At 45.3% G+C, this 14535-nt stretch overlaps 1 protein-coding gene across 2 annotated transcripts in view; it reads right to left on the bottom strand.

Moving 5' to 3' along the window:
* Positions 1–212: 212 nt before the first annotated feature.
* The window catches only part of kirrel3l (kirre like nephrin family adhesion molecule 3, like), a 35811-nt gene continuing 21488 nt past the window's right edge, over positions 213–14535 (bottom strand). The window contains exons 2-15 of one of the 2 annotated variants that reach the window (XM_079560838.1): positions 13328–13483; positions 12694–12843; positions 10027–10184; positions 8348–8498; positions 7767–7872; positions 7370–7518; positions 7145–7272; positions 4616–4742; positions 4416–4516; positions 3561–3759; positions 2729–2848; positions 2524–2633; positions 2290–2379; positions 213–2166 (exon numbers count right to left, since the gene is read on the bottom strand). In XM_079560838.1, the coding sequence (XP_079416964.1) occupies positions 1675–2166; positions 2290–2379; positions 2524–2633; positions 2729–2848; positions 3561–3759; positions 4416–4516; positions 4616–4742; positions 7145–7272; positions 7370–7518; positions 7767–7872; positions 8348–8498; positions 10027–10184; positions 12694–12843; positions 13328–13483 (2237 nt within the window). In that variant the 3' untranslated portion in view covers positions 213–1674. The remainder of the gene's footprint in view (positions 2167–2289; positions 2380–2523; positions 2634–2728; positions 2849–3560; positions 3760–4415; positions 4517–4615; positions 4743–7144; positions 7273–7369; positions 7519–7766; positions 7873–8347; positions 8499–10026; positions 10185–12693; positions 12844–13327; positions 13484–14535) is intronic. The other variant, XM_079560839.1, reaches the window with a different exon arrangement.

The raw sequence follows: 14535 nt of genomic DNA, 5'->3' as shown, positions 1-14535 counted from the left end.
ATCAACATAGACAGTGGTGCTAATTTATGTATTCATCATTGTTGCGACATGGGAGGCTTTGTTTGTTGCTGTGCCCTAAACACAGCGAGACTTTGGCACTCCACATGAATCTGTCCCCAGGATTCACACCAGACTGTTATCGGAAATGATTTTATTTAAATATAAATATGTGTACAAAGGTACAAGCAACAATAGCTCATTATAGCAAATAAAGTTCTTAATACAATATTAAAACAATACAAACAGATGGCAATTAGTTGTGAACCAGAAAAGCATATTAATTGCATTGAATGATGGACAACAGAATCAATAAACCAAAAATAAATGAACAGATAGATGTATATAAAGATAATTTACAGTTTAGCAGCTTGCACGCTGTACATTAAGGCTCATATAAAATATAAAAATAAAGACAAGCGATGACTTTACTCTCTCACTTTAGTGTCACTGTTCTCTTGTTGGCTGTCTGCAACAGCATTCAGACAAATGGCAGTACAGGCATTCATACAGAAATGTCCAGAAAGTGGATCAGGCCATGTGCTGAAACCCATGGCTCAAACATGAAATGTTAATGAAGATAAACGCTGAAGAGTTTCACTAGACACATCATTAGCATGCAACAGAGAAAAAGTATGGTCTCAGCCATTTGTACACATGATATTCAGTGTTCCAGGGTAGTACTGTTTTTGTAAACATGTCAGAGATTTAGTAGTGCGAGGTTCACCTTTGGACTGCCTCACACCTCTTTACCATGAGCCTGGTGATGCTGCTTTCAATCTTCTCTTAATCATCTTAATTTAAGATTGCCAACAATTTTTAAACCTTCATTTTTGATTGTTCCATACAAGCAATTTCTTTGTTTCTCCTTCAGGCTACGCCTCTATACAGTCAACACCACCTTTGGGTTCTGTGACCCCTCCTTTGCCCTTCTTAGTACAATACAAACATCAAACACTTTGTCTTGCGACAAAATGCCAGCTAAATTACACATTCTCCTCATTTCTCCAAACTCAAGTGTCTAAAACCACGTCAGGTGTTATCCATTGACCAGCCCTGACCTCAGGCTCCAGCTCTGATTGGATGCATCAGAGTTGAGTGCCATTAGCAGTGGTTGGTCACTAGAGCTAGCCTTTTGTGCAGAATCCTACAGTCAGTCTTTGTGGTTAGCTAACTCCTTTGTTGATGATAGACACAAATGTGCTTAGAATTCCTTTTGCATGCCAACAAAACATCTAATGGCAGACAACAGTAAATGTGTGTTTCTTCTTGAACATCTTGTAGCTTCTTAGTAGTTTCTTCATTCAAGAAATTAGAGGCCATAGCTGACATTTAGTAAACTCTGGAATGCTAATAAACAGCTCCCAGTCGATCAGCCATTCATATTCATTAGAGTCCATGTTGGCCCTTGCACTGGCTGAATATCTCCACAGTCTGATTGTGGGGATAACTCAATGAGGTATCGCACTTATTTAGAAGCTGACTCCAAAACACAGTCTGTTGATTGCTCCAGCTTCATCTTTGTTCCCGCAATAGAATGAGTTGGTTATTCCATAACCAAAATGACTTTTTCCAAATTGTTCAAAAACATCCATGAAAAAACCATCCAAGTAGAGAAAGTCATAGTTATGTTAGTCCACACAGCGGGTATCCAGTATCTGTCTAGTGATTAGTCCATCAGACGTGAGTCTGCATTCGCTGTGAGGGCCGCCCATAGTCAGACTGCTGGGAAGACACCTGTGATGAAGCGTAAGAGAAGCGAGAGGAGCTGGACACCTTGCTGGCCTGGTCCGACTGGTCGTATGCATCCACCTTCTCGTAGGAGGCAGGTTTGACGTAGCTGGTGAAGGCACGGCTGTAGGGCGCGGGCAGGTAAGCTGAGCCACTGTACACAGGGTCAGTGGGGTACATGTTTCCCTGCTGCGCAGGCTGCTGCTGCGTGGGCTGCTGCTCGTAGGAGGAGCGGCTAACAGTGTTGGTGGCGTATCTGTGGGCGAACTCGTAGATCCGTGGCTGGGTGCCATGCTGACCGTACACTGGGCTCGGAGAGGGCAGCTGCTGGGAGGGAGTGTAGACAGGACGAGAGTTTGGGACATACTCCGAAAATCCACTGCCTCGAATGTGCCGGTCATCGTGTCCACGCACATTATAGTATCCATTGGTTGGATCCTAATGGTAAAAAAACAAAATAAAGAGAAACAAAGTGAGCATTTTGTAGTAAATATGCACGTTGCCATCACTGTGTACATTACATTTGGCATTTGATGAGTATATAAAATATGCACTTAGCACCTTAATGTCTGATCGCTCATCCTCCTCTTCCTCCAGCAGATCACTGTGTTCTGTGCGGGACGTCCCGGGAGACTCGCTACTGTTTGGCGCCTGAGGGAAGACCATGCATTCACAGGCATTACTGAGATGAACCTCATTTGAATAAGAGCAAAACATTACAGTGTTGTTGTCAGATGGAAATATCAGCCGTTATTAAAGTTATGAGAAAGAACAAAACTAAAAAGCCGTGTTTACCATGGGCTCTTTGACGTCCTCTTCATCATCATTGCCTCGGGTTGCATTGTGATCACTGTGAACTATCTGAACTCTGATATCACTCTTTGAAAGACGGGTGCATCTTTTGCCTGTTGACATAGAATGAAAATGAGTTCCAATGCTTATTTTATGTACATGTAGTTTTTGTATTAGAAATGTATTAGAACTGGTAGCTCATACTAACCGTTGAGCTCACCTTTTCCTGTGTGTCTGCAGCAGAGAGACACCAAAGTAATGACACAGATGAGCAACACACAGCCTCCACCGACAGCTCCGCCCACAATGATCAGCATCGGCAGTGCTTCTGTAACGGACAGAGTAATATGGTAAGGATCACAGAAGAGTCAACAATTAAAGAATAAGGAAAACCAATGGCACAAAATGTGACATCCAAATGACTAAAAAATCCATTGATCTGTCTTGCTAATCATTCCGAGTCTGTATTATTTCATCAAGCCCTGTTCCTCTCACTGCGGGCATATGCTGCTGCCGCCACTCTGAGATCACGCTGCCTGGCCTTTGTCTGTAATCTCAGTGAGAGGAGGGTAATAAGGCCTGACATGCAATGAAGCAATAGACAGTAATCTAATTAGAGATTCCAGTAGATACCACTGGCCATTTCTCCTGAGACCCCACTCCGCTGCCTTGATGCAAATTATGGCTGAAGACCTTTTTTTGGTGTCCGCCGCAACAAAGGCTCATCCTACAACGGTGCGTAGTATCAGTTGCTAATTCTCACATGACCCAATGAGGCAGAGATGCTGAGTTTGGCGCTGTTACAGTGATACAGAATATGAGCTTGACCGCAAACACGTGTGGTTTCCTCTAATTGACTTTTGTCCCTAATCAATATCTATGTTATGGGGCAAACATATTCATTAAAGAAGCCATCTGCTGATTAGATCAAATCGATTAGAAGGATATAATTAAGATAAGCACAGGACGAGGCTGCTGCTTCCACTTAATCTGCCCTCTTCGCCACACTGACTATTAGTAAAACAGATAGGGTGATGTACCTTGCTCCTTTAGTGTAACCAGAGCTGTGTCGGTGCCAAATCGGTTCCACGCAGTGCAGTTGTAGCGCATCTGGAAGTCCTGCGCTTGTGTCTCGGACAGCACGAGCGTGGACACCACACCCACGCTGCTGGTCACCGTGTGCACTGAGTAACGGCCAGAAGAGCCAGAGGACAGAGTCATGTCGCCGAAGCTCCACACCTGCAGACAACAGCAACAGGGAGTTAGCCATATCTTAAAGCAACAATATCATGAGTTTAAGGCAAATAAAGTGAATGTTTATCTTTGCATCCTTAGCGAGCATCACTTTCTCTCTGCTCTCACTCTGCTGACCTCCCAGCTGCTCTGTGGCTGACATAGCTCACGGGCTCGTGTTTAAGCTGCCTCCCACGTCTGCCCTGTGGGTGAGGCCTACGGAGAGTTAGCTCGCTGCCGTATGAAATAAGGCTGCTGTGCTCAGTCTCTAGCTCAGGGCCAGCAGGGCACCTGTCTCTCACTCCTCCTCACACCCTAATTATCCTCTCTCAGCCCAGTGTATGCTCAGCAGTTCAGTGAGGTCAACCGAGTGATGCCTCTTGGGCCGCTAATTGAATGCGCTTTGGCTGCAACCTGCTGGAACCACGGTCTCCTGCAGCTCTCCTTAGCACTGCTATCTTTTCAGCGCAAGTTAGCACAATTAGAGTTGGGGATAAGAGTGTGTTTGGTAGCAGGTGAGATGTGAAGGTAAGGTCAGGGTTAAAACAACAGAGTGGCTTATTTAGATGTGATGGGGCAGTGATGCGCAGGCCTCCCTTCATAATGTAAACGACTGAGGAAATAAAAAGATGAAGATCACGCCACAAGAGAGGTTCACTTACAATCTTATCCGGTGGGGGGCTGCTTCCCACCCGGCACTCCAGCTTGCCCTTGGAGTGCTTGATGGCCTGCTGTGTGGCATCTGCTGTGATGATAGGTGGGCCTGGTGTGAAGAACAAAGCGAATAGCAGAACAGTGAAAACCCTATTAATATTACACATTGCTCACAAGTGAATTCCTGCGAAAAACAAACGACACCAACCATTCACAGTCAGGGTGACGTCCCGCTCGGCGACTCCGATTCGCGGCACGATGGCCTTGCACGTGTAAATCCCCGCGTCCTCTTGGGTAACAGCCTTCAACTGCAAGGTGTTGCTGTTACTGAGAACCTGGCGAGACAAGCACGAGACAGGAGAGAAGTGAAAAAGGTGCGGGGACGAGCAGGAACAAAGCTAATCTAAGACATGAGGACGTCTACAGCGTGTACTGGACGTAATCATAACTCTCAGCTTATCCTTAAGTAGGGCTGGGTACCGTTAAACGACACCAGTCTGGTATCGAAGAAAAGGTTTAGGCACTACTAGTGTCTTCATCAAAGTTTGAAAGAAAAAAAGAAAGGGAAAAAACATGAATGAGGGTGCGGGCATAAATAAATCCACATTATTAATCTGTTTTATGGTTCTATGACAAATAATTTAGTATAGGTATCGGAAAAAGTATCGTTCAAGTATTGGTAGAGAAAACCAAGTATCTTTAAAGTACCGATATAAAAGAAATTGTAACAGTACCCAGCTCTATCCTTAAGTGATGATGTTGAAGTCTGATTATCATTATTACTAAACGCTCAAAACAGCTGTTATGATAGAAAGGTGTACAATTTCATTTACCAACAGAAAAGAAATGTATATGATTATGATATAAAAATGCTTCCAGAACCCACGGTATATCTGTATTTGCTTCAGTATAGGGAGGATGAGGGGGTCGGGCCAATGTAACTAATGCTAGTGGTTTTGAGTTTAATTTCATTGTGAAGAGCCTTAATCAGAGCATTAGGCACTCGAGCCTCCACAGAGCGATCGTGCTGCTGGGGAGATTGTTGTAATTAAACAGTGGGGACGGATTGGCGCGTAGCGTGATGTGAGTGGGCCTTAGCCTTTGGAATCGCCGCACTTGCTCACTGCTCCTTAGTTCATTGATCCTGCCATTCCATCATGCTGTGATTAATCCACTTACCCCCCACCACACACAGCCCCGTGCCCCGTCCCGCCACTCCTGCCCACTCACGTCACATCGCTCCCACTCTTCAATTTTTTATTTCAACACACTTATGGAGTAACCCAATTAATCCATTACTTGTGGAGAAGTGAGGGACAGTGGCAGTAGGCGGATTAGAAAAAAAAAAAAAAAAGGCTCCCGTGATTTTCTCAGAAAGGCTAAAAGCTTTCACTCTTGACAGCATCGCTTACGCCATCTTTTTTTTTTTTACTGGGGTGTTTACTCCAGCAGCACCTAAGAAATTATATTAGGAGCCCCTCTGATGTTCTCACTGATGGGGGCTAGCTAAGAGACTTTTATCGGATGATGTAAAGCAGCGGTGGAAACGTCCAATCTGCTTTTTCCACCAAATTGATTTAGAGTGAATTAATGCTCAAGTGTCTAATGTGCTGCAGGAGAAGATAGCAAACTGTGAGACGTGATGCAAAATAACTGGTGCAGTGATTTATAGGAGTGGGAAAAATACTGACTGTAAATACTGTCACAGCATATTAGTATCTCTATGTATATCAGAGTACAGTGCATACTATTACTACCAGGGATTTAATTTTGGATTTGTAAAGCGACAACAGTTTCTACAGGGTATATGCAAGCATGTAAGACCTTTTAAAGACTGTAAGACCCTCACAAAATAATTGTAAGACTTTGTGCCACATGGCTAGATTAGTCATTAATGAACTAGTACAAAAAACTGCTGCTGTTTGTCACTGTAATAAATGCTACATCCAGAGGCTACTCTGCTGGAGTAGCCAAGTATTTGTTTTTACAGGATTATAGACCAGACATTTGGGAAAATCGACCAAAAATATCGGCCAAAAGTATTGTCTGAGCATCAGAATCATCCAATAAAAATCCTAAAAAAATTGCCATCGGCCTTAAAAAAACCCATATCGGTCGACCTTAAGTTACATCCCACTTTGAAATAAAACAATTATTCAGGCATGAGAAGTATTTTCTTTTGTTTCACATTACGTAAAAATGTTGCTCTAAGATTTACTCCAAAGAGAACTTATACAGGAGCCAAATGAGTATCGGTGTTGAGTTATTGTTTGGACACATTTTGTTTCGAGTAAAACTCATCAAGCGCAATAAATTCAAATGTCTTTATGTTTAATGTGAGTCTAGGCATCTTGTTACTTTTCCACACGGGTTTGGATTAATGATAGATGAAGAAATGGCGATGCTGCATGAGTATGTCACTGGACAGTTTTCTGCCAGAGGCTCTCAGCCCTGGGGGAGAGGGGCGAGAGGAGGTGTTGAAGCCTGGGCAACACCAGAGTGTGATGGGGAAGTGTGAGGGATTCATGCCTCAAGGCCGCACATTTCTCTGGGGGGAACGGTGTTGAAGCCTGGTGTTGAAGGGACTTTGCTACCTAAAGGAAGGTGGGTCAAGTCATATTTTTATCAACTGTTTGTATTGAGTCCAATTTTAGTCATTACGTTGTTTAATTTTGGTTTTATATACGTACAACCCTGTCCTTGAGCTACTTAGAGGGGTAAATGCGTTCTTCCTTACCACATTAGAGCCCTGCTTTGTCCAGGCCAGCGTCAGAGGAGGGTTCCCGGTCCAGGCACAAGTGAAGGCAGCATCCATCCCCATGTCCACGATCATTGGCTTGGGCTCTGACAGCAGTTTGGGGCCGACTGGGGTGAAGCAACACGGGGCAACAACCAATCAATACGGGCTGGCTTTGAAAAACAACATCAACAGAATATCACGGAGCAACAAAAGAAAACTTACACTGTACGTCCACCAGGGTGCTAACGTTGGTGCTGCCCACGGAGTTGGACACCTCACAGGAGACGGGGTCTGTGAAGTAGGAGTAGTCCACCGTCACCTCCAGGCTGTCCCCGTTTGCCTCTGCAATGGGGACTCCTCCTTTGGACCACCTGGGACACGCCAATAATCACATTAGACGCTCGCATTAGTTCGGGGAAGGCACTTAGCCAGGCATGACAAAGTGCCTATTAGCTGATTCATGGTTTGTGTCAATCTCAATCAAACTCTGCCAATCAAACGGGCCACTTCCCTTCTCCTTCACAACATCACACGGTTCAAACGCTCCCCTATCTACTCCAGGCATGAACATTAAAGGCACATCTGCTGCTTACGTGGCATACAGTATCTCTGTGTTTACCTGTATCCGGTGATCTCCGGGTTGGCCGAGGCAGCGCAGATAAAGAGGACCTTGGCTCCTTCTGTCACTGTCTGTGGCTGGACTGATAGTGTCACGGCGGGAGGGTCTGGAGTGAAGAAAGGGAAGAAAAAATACAACAGTAAGGTAAAATGCTGCACAGGCTTTCACGGTACTGTTTATTAGGGCGATCATTTTGAAATCGCATTATAAAGGATGCAATTAGCAGATCGCAAAAGCTATCCTCAATTTGCTTTTTTTTTGTTTTCTTCATTGCAGTAAGAGTAATCTCTGCTTTTTGCCAGTCCCTCTCAAGTTTCTCGCTCACTCCAGATTTTACCGTTATTTAAATTTGTTGTGGTACAGTAAGCGAAAATAAAAAAACGTGATTTAATAGATTTTGATATATAAGTCGCACCTGAGTATAAGTCGCTCCCCCAGCCAAACCATGAAAAAATATGGTATTCTTTTAATATCGTTTATTAGTTACGTTATGCTCCTTGACATGCTACGAATGTGCACCGTAGTCTGAATCTAATCAAAACATGGGACTCGTTACTCAAATATCACGGCGCTGTACTCACGCTGGACATTGATGGTGATGGAGGTCTGGCGTCCCGCGGGGGCTGCTTGGTTGAGGACCCGGCAGGTGTAGGTGCGTCCCGAGTCGCTGTCCTCCGGGACGATCGGAAGCATACTCAAAGCGGTCTCTCGCTTCCCATCCTCCATCGGCGTCTGCAAAAACAACAATAAAAAACACTTAATAACGGTGCCTGCGGGGTTTACGGGCCAGACACATTGCCAATATCAAGCAAAGCTAAGAGGGGCGGCACAACACAGTCAGATGCGATTTGCAAAAGCATTCGGAGAGATCTCGGCGACACCAACGAGTCCTATTTTTTAAGCGCAATGTATTAAAATTGCCATCCCCTTCCTTTGACGTGGCTGTTAAATCATATACTTTACGACGCAGCGGGGAATATTGTGCTGTTCCCACAGTTCTGAAAGTGTTCCCCGTCAGCGCTCCTTGTTTGTCATCATCTTTTAAATCTATTTACTGCGCTCCGAAATCAATACACCAAAGTGAGGAAAGGTGTAGATTCCCAAGATATGGCTTACAGCTGGGCCACTCTTTCACTAACACGCACACGCACACACATAGGCATATAAAAGTGTGAAAGCCTCTCATAGCCCTTATAGAGGAGCTATTTGGGCCCACATGGTTGAGAAAAGCGCGGGCAAGCTGAGCCTTCTCCCTGGACGGCCACATCACTGAACCCTTTCCCTACCACAGCTGGACACTGAAAGCGTTTTTATGCTAGATTAAATCACATCACTTCCTGTCACCACCTCGCATGCAGAGTGCTTTCTGTAACCTTCGCTCTTGAATGTTTTCAACGTTGCTATCACGCATCACTATTCCCCCCCCCCCCACCCCTTCCTCCTCCTCCCTCCTTCCACTCATCCCCCTCCATCCTCCTTGTCTTTTTTCTCGTCTTCTGCTCTCCTCGGCGCGAGCTTCCTAAATGTACCGTTTAGCGTCGTTTAGCGTGGTCAGGGAGCATGAAAAATGTGACACTTTTCCCAGCCGTGGCAAGCCGTACGCTCCGGCGCACCCCCATTGTGTTCCTGCATTGTTGTGGCTGATTTTCTCCTCCGCAGAAAACCCTATACTGTATGAAACACTCATGCCTGTCTGAGCTTTGGCATGCTCCAGTTGTGCTCTAGTGTCGCTGCATTACTGAGCAGGGGGGGGGGGAGCAGAGAGAGAGAGAGCAAGAGATTTGGGATGGGGAGGGGGGGTGTTGGGTGGGGGTGCTGAGAGAGAGAGAGAGAGAGAGAGAAAGGGGGGTGCGGGGTGAGATTGAAAGAGGGGGGTCAGGCTAGAGCACACACAGGAGGGGGACTGCAGTGAGCGGGCAAATCTTGTGAGCGAGAGGTGGCAAAATGTAAGAGAAATATCAAAGGCCATTAATGGTAGATTGAAAAACTCTGGAGTGATTTTGAATGCAAAGACCCATGGATTGGTCATCTATACTGACTCTCTTATTTAATTTCATCACTTTGTTTTTTTACTCATCGTTTAATTTGTCTCGTCTTTGAACGAGAAAGAACATCTTCTAACCTTTTGTATTTCCCTGATTGAAATTTCTCGCTCCTACATCAGCTTGCTGGATTGAATGACAGTGAGCTGGTGTGAAACATTTAGGCAAAAAACAAAAACAAACTGGATGTTCTATGTTTCCTCATTGTGAGTTCGTACCTTGGCGTAAATGGCAGTCTCCATCACCTCTCCGTCTCTGTACCAGGTGATTTCGGCGGCGGGTTTGGCCCCCGATGCTCTGCAGGTGAGGTTGTGAGGAGTGTGGGCTTTCAGACGCACCACCGGACCGCCGTCCACCACAGGGTCTGTTGGGGGAACTAAAAAAGAAACACATGATAAAGAATAAGTCAACAAAGAAACACTTAGAACAAAAACTCATTCCCGCTCCGGGCTTTGTGCACGCTCTGACTGATATTGAGCTGGATTTGCTCTTAGCTCAGCATCAATATATATCGCTACGGCAACAAGAAAAAACATTTCCTCATTTTTTTGTTTCTTAACAGGGCGCAGAGTTAAATGAACAAACAATAGTCCTTTATCAAACAACAAATGGCAAATAAACGTAAAGTCAGCTCTATTTCCTTTCTTGGGACCAGCATTATTGCCCTATTTGCTTTTACTGTTGCAGAGAGATGTTTCAAGCGAATTGCTTATTTGTTCATTTATTTGCATGGTTTCGCACGCACCATTGGCAAGCCAAGCATGCCACCCCTGATGAAGGCGTCTATCTCCCCGACCAATAAGAGAAGGCGTAAACACAGAGTTTGTGCTGGCCTTTCTCGCTCTCTCTGCCGAACCAATTTCACTGTGTGTATCTGAATTGTCAGAGGTCCTTCCGCTGCCTCGCTACGGACACTAATGGAATCCGAGAGCTAGGTGATTTTAATTTCCATGCCGATTCCCCTGACTGCACTCCTGCGCTCACTCCTTTGACTGTGCCGGATTGCTTTGGTGTCGTCTGGCCACATTGATTCGCACACACACTAAACAGCCCCTCGCAACCCCTCTGTCCACGCACAAACATGAGGTCCAAAGCAATGCACCCCATTTATTTTATGTAGATGTAACATTTAGGCAGGCCCGGCTTTTACAGTGCATCTAATAGGATTTTAAGTGGCATTATCAACTTTTGTTCCAACCTCCGCGCGCCGCATCTTTGACTCATTGCGTGGGCGGCGATGACCAGGCCGCCTCAGGACCTTTGCTGTTTGCGGTGACACTAGACTTATGAAAGGTGGGCAGCCTCGAATGAGCCGACAAAGCCTGTTATCACAAACGACTCGTCTTTCCATGGCAACCCCATCTGTGGCACTCATCTCTGACTAAATGAACTGGCACCTTAATGCCAATAGCTCGACTCAAGGACAACACTCTCCGCTATAAGAGCTTAGTAATTCCTCTGAGTGTACCCCTCGTCGCGCTCATAAGCAAATATAAACACAACTGACAGGTTTAATTAATAGACTGATGTTCCTTTGCATGCCAGTAGATGCCAGCAGTGCTATGCCATCCGTCTCCCAAAGGACCCTCCCCCCCCCTCCCCCCGTCCCTCCCCCTCCCTCTTTGGAAGTCCCACATGAAGAAGTAGATCACTCACATCATGTTAATGTAAAAAGCGCAGTGCAGTTGACAAATGTTGTGGCTCATTGTAAAATGTGCTAACAGTGCAAACCCTGACTTTCAAGTGACGAGGCGAGTCATTTGTGACTGCGGCAATCACATTATCCCGGACGTCCACACCGCCATCATTATCACTTCTGAGGCGCAGGGACCGGCCATATTTTCTCCTGAATCTCCTGGCTAAGCATTAATATGGGGCATTAGGGGCGTGAACTACGACGCTGTATTTGTCATGTGTCTTTGTTGATTCAGCGGTAAATAGACTGGTGTTAATTATGAAATCTAGATTGTTTACGATGTACCAACGTGAGACACAATTTGCGTCTCACATTGGTACATCATAAACTAGTGTTTCCCAAACTTTTGACGCGAGTATCTAAACTATACCAGGCCTGAAGGAGGACTGAGCCAGATACGAAATAGGACCAAGCCATGACCAAAGTAGTTCTAAACCAATAACACCAAAGGATTAGAAAGACATAAGTAAGTTTGTAGATGACTGGGAGTACCACCAGAAGAAGCCCAAAGCCCATAGATACAGACGGCATCTCTGGAAATGTCCATATATGGTCATGTTTGAAAACAGTTAAGGGGGAAAACAATTTGGAGAAAAATGTAAACTTTCTCTAATTATTCAAAAACTGCTTTAACAAATGCTGAATTATGAATATAGTTTTCTACTAAATAAAGATACAAAGACAGGGAGAGGAGCAAAGTGGTTCAACAGCCCATAAATACATAAATAAAGGAGTGCTTCATGTTAGCATCGTGCTAATGCTAACGCTAGCTAGTGTTAGCTACGACTGCCGGTTTTTTGCTTCTACTGAACAATCTGCCGCGAAAAAATATCCATATGGACCCGATTTAGACTTGACTTTATTTGTATGTAATAAATACGTTTATATTTCACCTGAAATGACTAAAAATAGTGAGACTGTATCTATAGTCAACAAACTACCAAACCATTTCTTCCTTTAATGAGCAAAATTACCATCTAAAACTGGATTCTACACTACATTCTCGACAACATTACAATAAAAAGATGCTGTATTTACTTTGGTATTCATATCATATATCATATATTTTCCACACCTCGCTATGGGCAGTGGGCCTTGTCGATTCCCTTGTTTACTGTAATGAAGACACTCCCCTGATTGGCTGCCTGTCCTGCTACAGAGGCTTGCTGCGGTGGATCATGTATCTTACCTAGTACAGTGAGCTTGGCACGGTGGGAGCGCAGTCCTGCCTGTGTAGCCTGACACTCATACACCGCGTCATCCAGCAACTCGGCCGAATCGATCAGCAAGCTGTGCTCGCCTGATAGCGGGTCGCCCATTAAGGAGTAGCGTGTCCAGCCTGCATGAAGCCAAGACAGAGAGAATAGCATTAGGGAGGCAGACAAACCATAATAAACATACATAAGGAGCTGACGCGTGCCTCGGGAAAAAAAAGTGGAGACAAATGTGGAAAAAGCTGTTTAGTGTGGCATTATGTGCTAGAATACGCAATAAAGACAGGTATCTAAGGTCAAGAGGAGGCTTCCATACCTGCTCTCCGCTTATCAACGCATTTAAATGTCAGGGTGTGACAAGAAACCATTGATTATCTCCCTTCTTACAAGACCCTTAAAATGCTAAACAACAAATTAAAGTTTGATATGTGCAGCTGTGGCCCGTCTGAATGCACCACATTGTTCTTTCTATTCATTTGTGTAAAACCTGAACAGTTGACAGAGGAGGCAGTGTTTCTAATGAGATCTGGCATCGATTGTAACAAGACAGGGGGAGACGGGGAAAGCAATAACACCGGTGTAGTGAAGACAAACGTTGCAGCGCAGTACCTGGTAGGTCTCTCTCTCCTCCCAACGCCAGGCCGTCTTTGGTCCACTGCACCATTCCTCTGTAGCCCACGATGACGCAGGGAAGAGTCACCGACTGGCCAGAGACGACCACCTGGTCCTGGGGCTGCTGGGAGAAGTAGGCTGCTTTGGAGGCTCCTGGAAGGAAGAGAAGAGTCAAAACGTCAATATAACATGAACAACTAGGGCACAGTGAGTGATACATGCAATTGATGGTACATACAGTATATTCAACAACACTGTACAGATGACAACTTTTTGACAGTTTTAATAACACTGAAAAGCTCCTGTATAACTGTGAGCTCATACAAACACATGGGGATTTAAAATTTCTTAAGGTATGATGGTATTTCTCGACATACCCACAAGGGTCGGCAAAGTTCACCACATATTAAGTATGGGCTGATGTTCACACAGCCTGAGACGCATAAGAAAATACACCATGACAGATTCTAACACGCTCCGACAGAGTGGATGTAGCCGAACATGTGAAAACTGTGGCGTCTTGAGTCAGCAGCGACTCATAACTTATTTAACTCTTTTTCCTCAACACCATATGGTTATCTGCGTGTTGGCATGGAGCAAACACTCATCTCTGGAGGAAAATCTGCCTGTCGTTCTTGCGCCTGTGCTTTTTAGTAAAAATGGATGTTAAACAATCAAAACTCCATTAAAGTTCCCCCGGGATCCATCCGTTTGAGGCTGCTCGGAAAACTCGGCGGAGAGACGCACCTGCCGCTGCTTAGGCGCCGTGTTTAAGTGCGCTGTGCAGTGGAGCCTTGGCGGATTGGTTGGTCTGGCTTCACACATAAAGGAACAAGGAACGCAGCGTGAATTCGGATCTGCCGCTCCAACTGTTTGCGCCTCTATATGCTAAAGATTGAACATTACAAACCCTGCTGGCGGGGGGAATATGGCAACGCTCCAGAGGTAACTAATCCACACGGGGAAGGTAGAAGGAGCTGCTGGTTGGTTATCTAAGTGGGCTGTCTGTATGAGCCTGTTGGGGGGGGGACTTAAACTCTCCTCTTTTTTTACTTCTTTGTTGCGCGGTGGAGAATGGTGGGGAAGCGGGACGGAGAAAGATAAAGAGCGTTCTATTCAGGCGGTGTTAAGCCTCCCTCCCTCCTTGGCTTCCCTTGGTGGGAGCGCTTAAACAGACAGGCTTGGACCCCCCCTCCCCTTTCTCC

Source organism: Gobius niger (genome assembly GCF_951799975.1).
Source record: "Gobius niger genome assembly, chromosome: 8".
NCBI lineage: Eukaryota > Metazoa > Chordata > Actinopteri > Gobiiformes > Gobiidae > Gobius > Gobius niger.
Note: the sequence above shows the minus strand (reverse complement) of the source record. Positions and strands in the feature narration are given on the sequence as shown.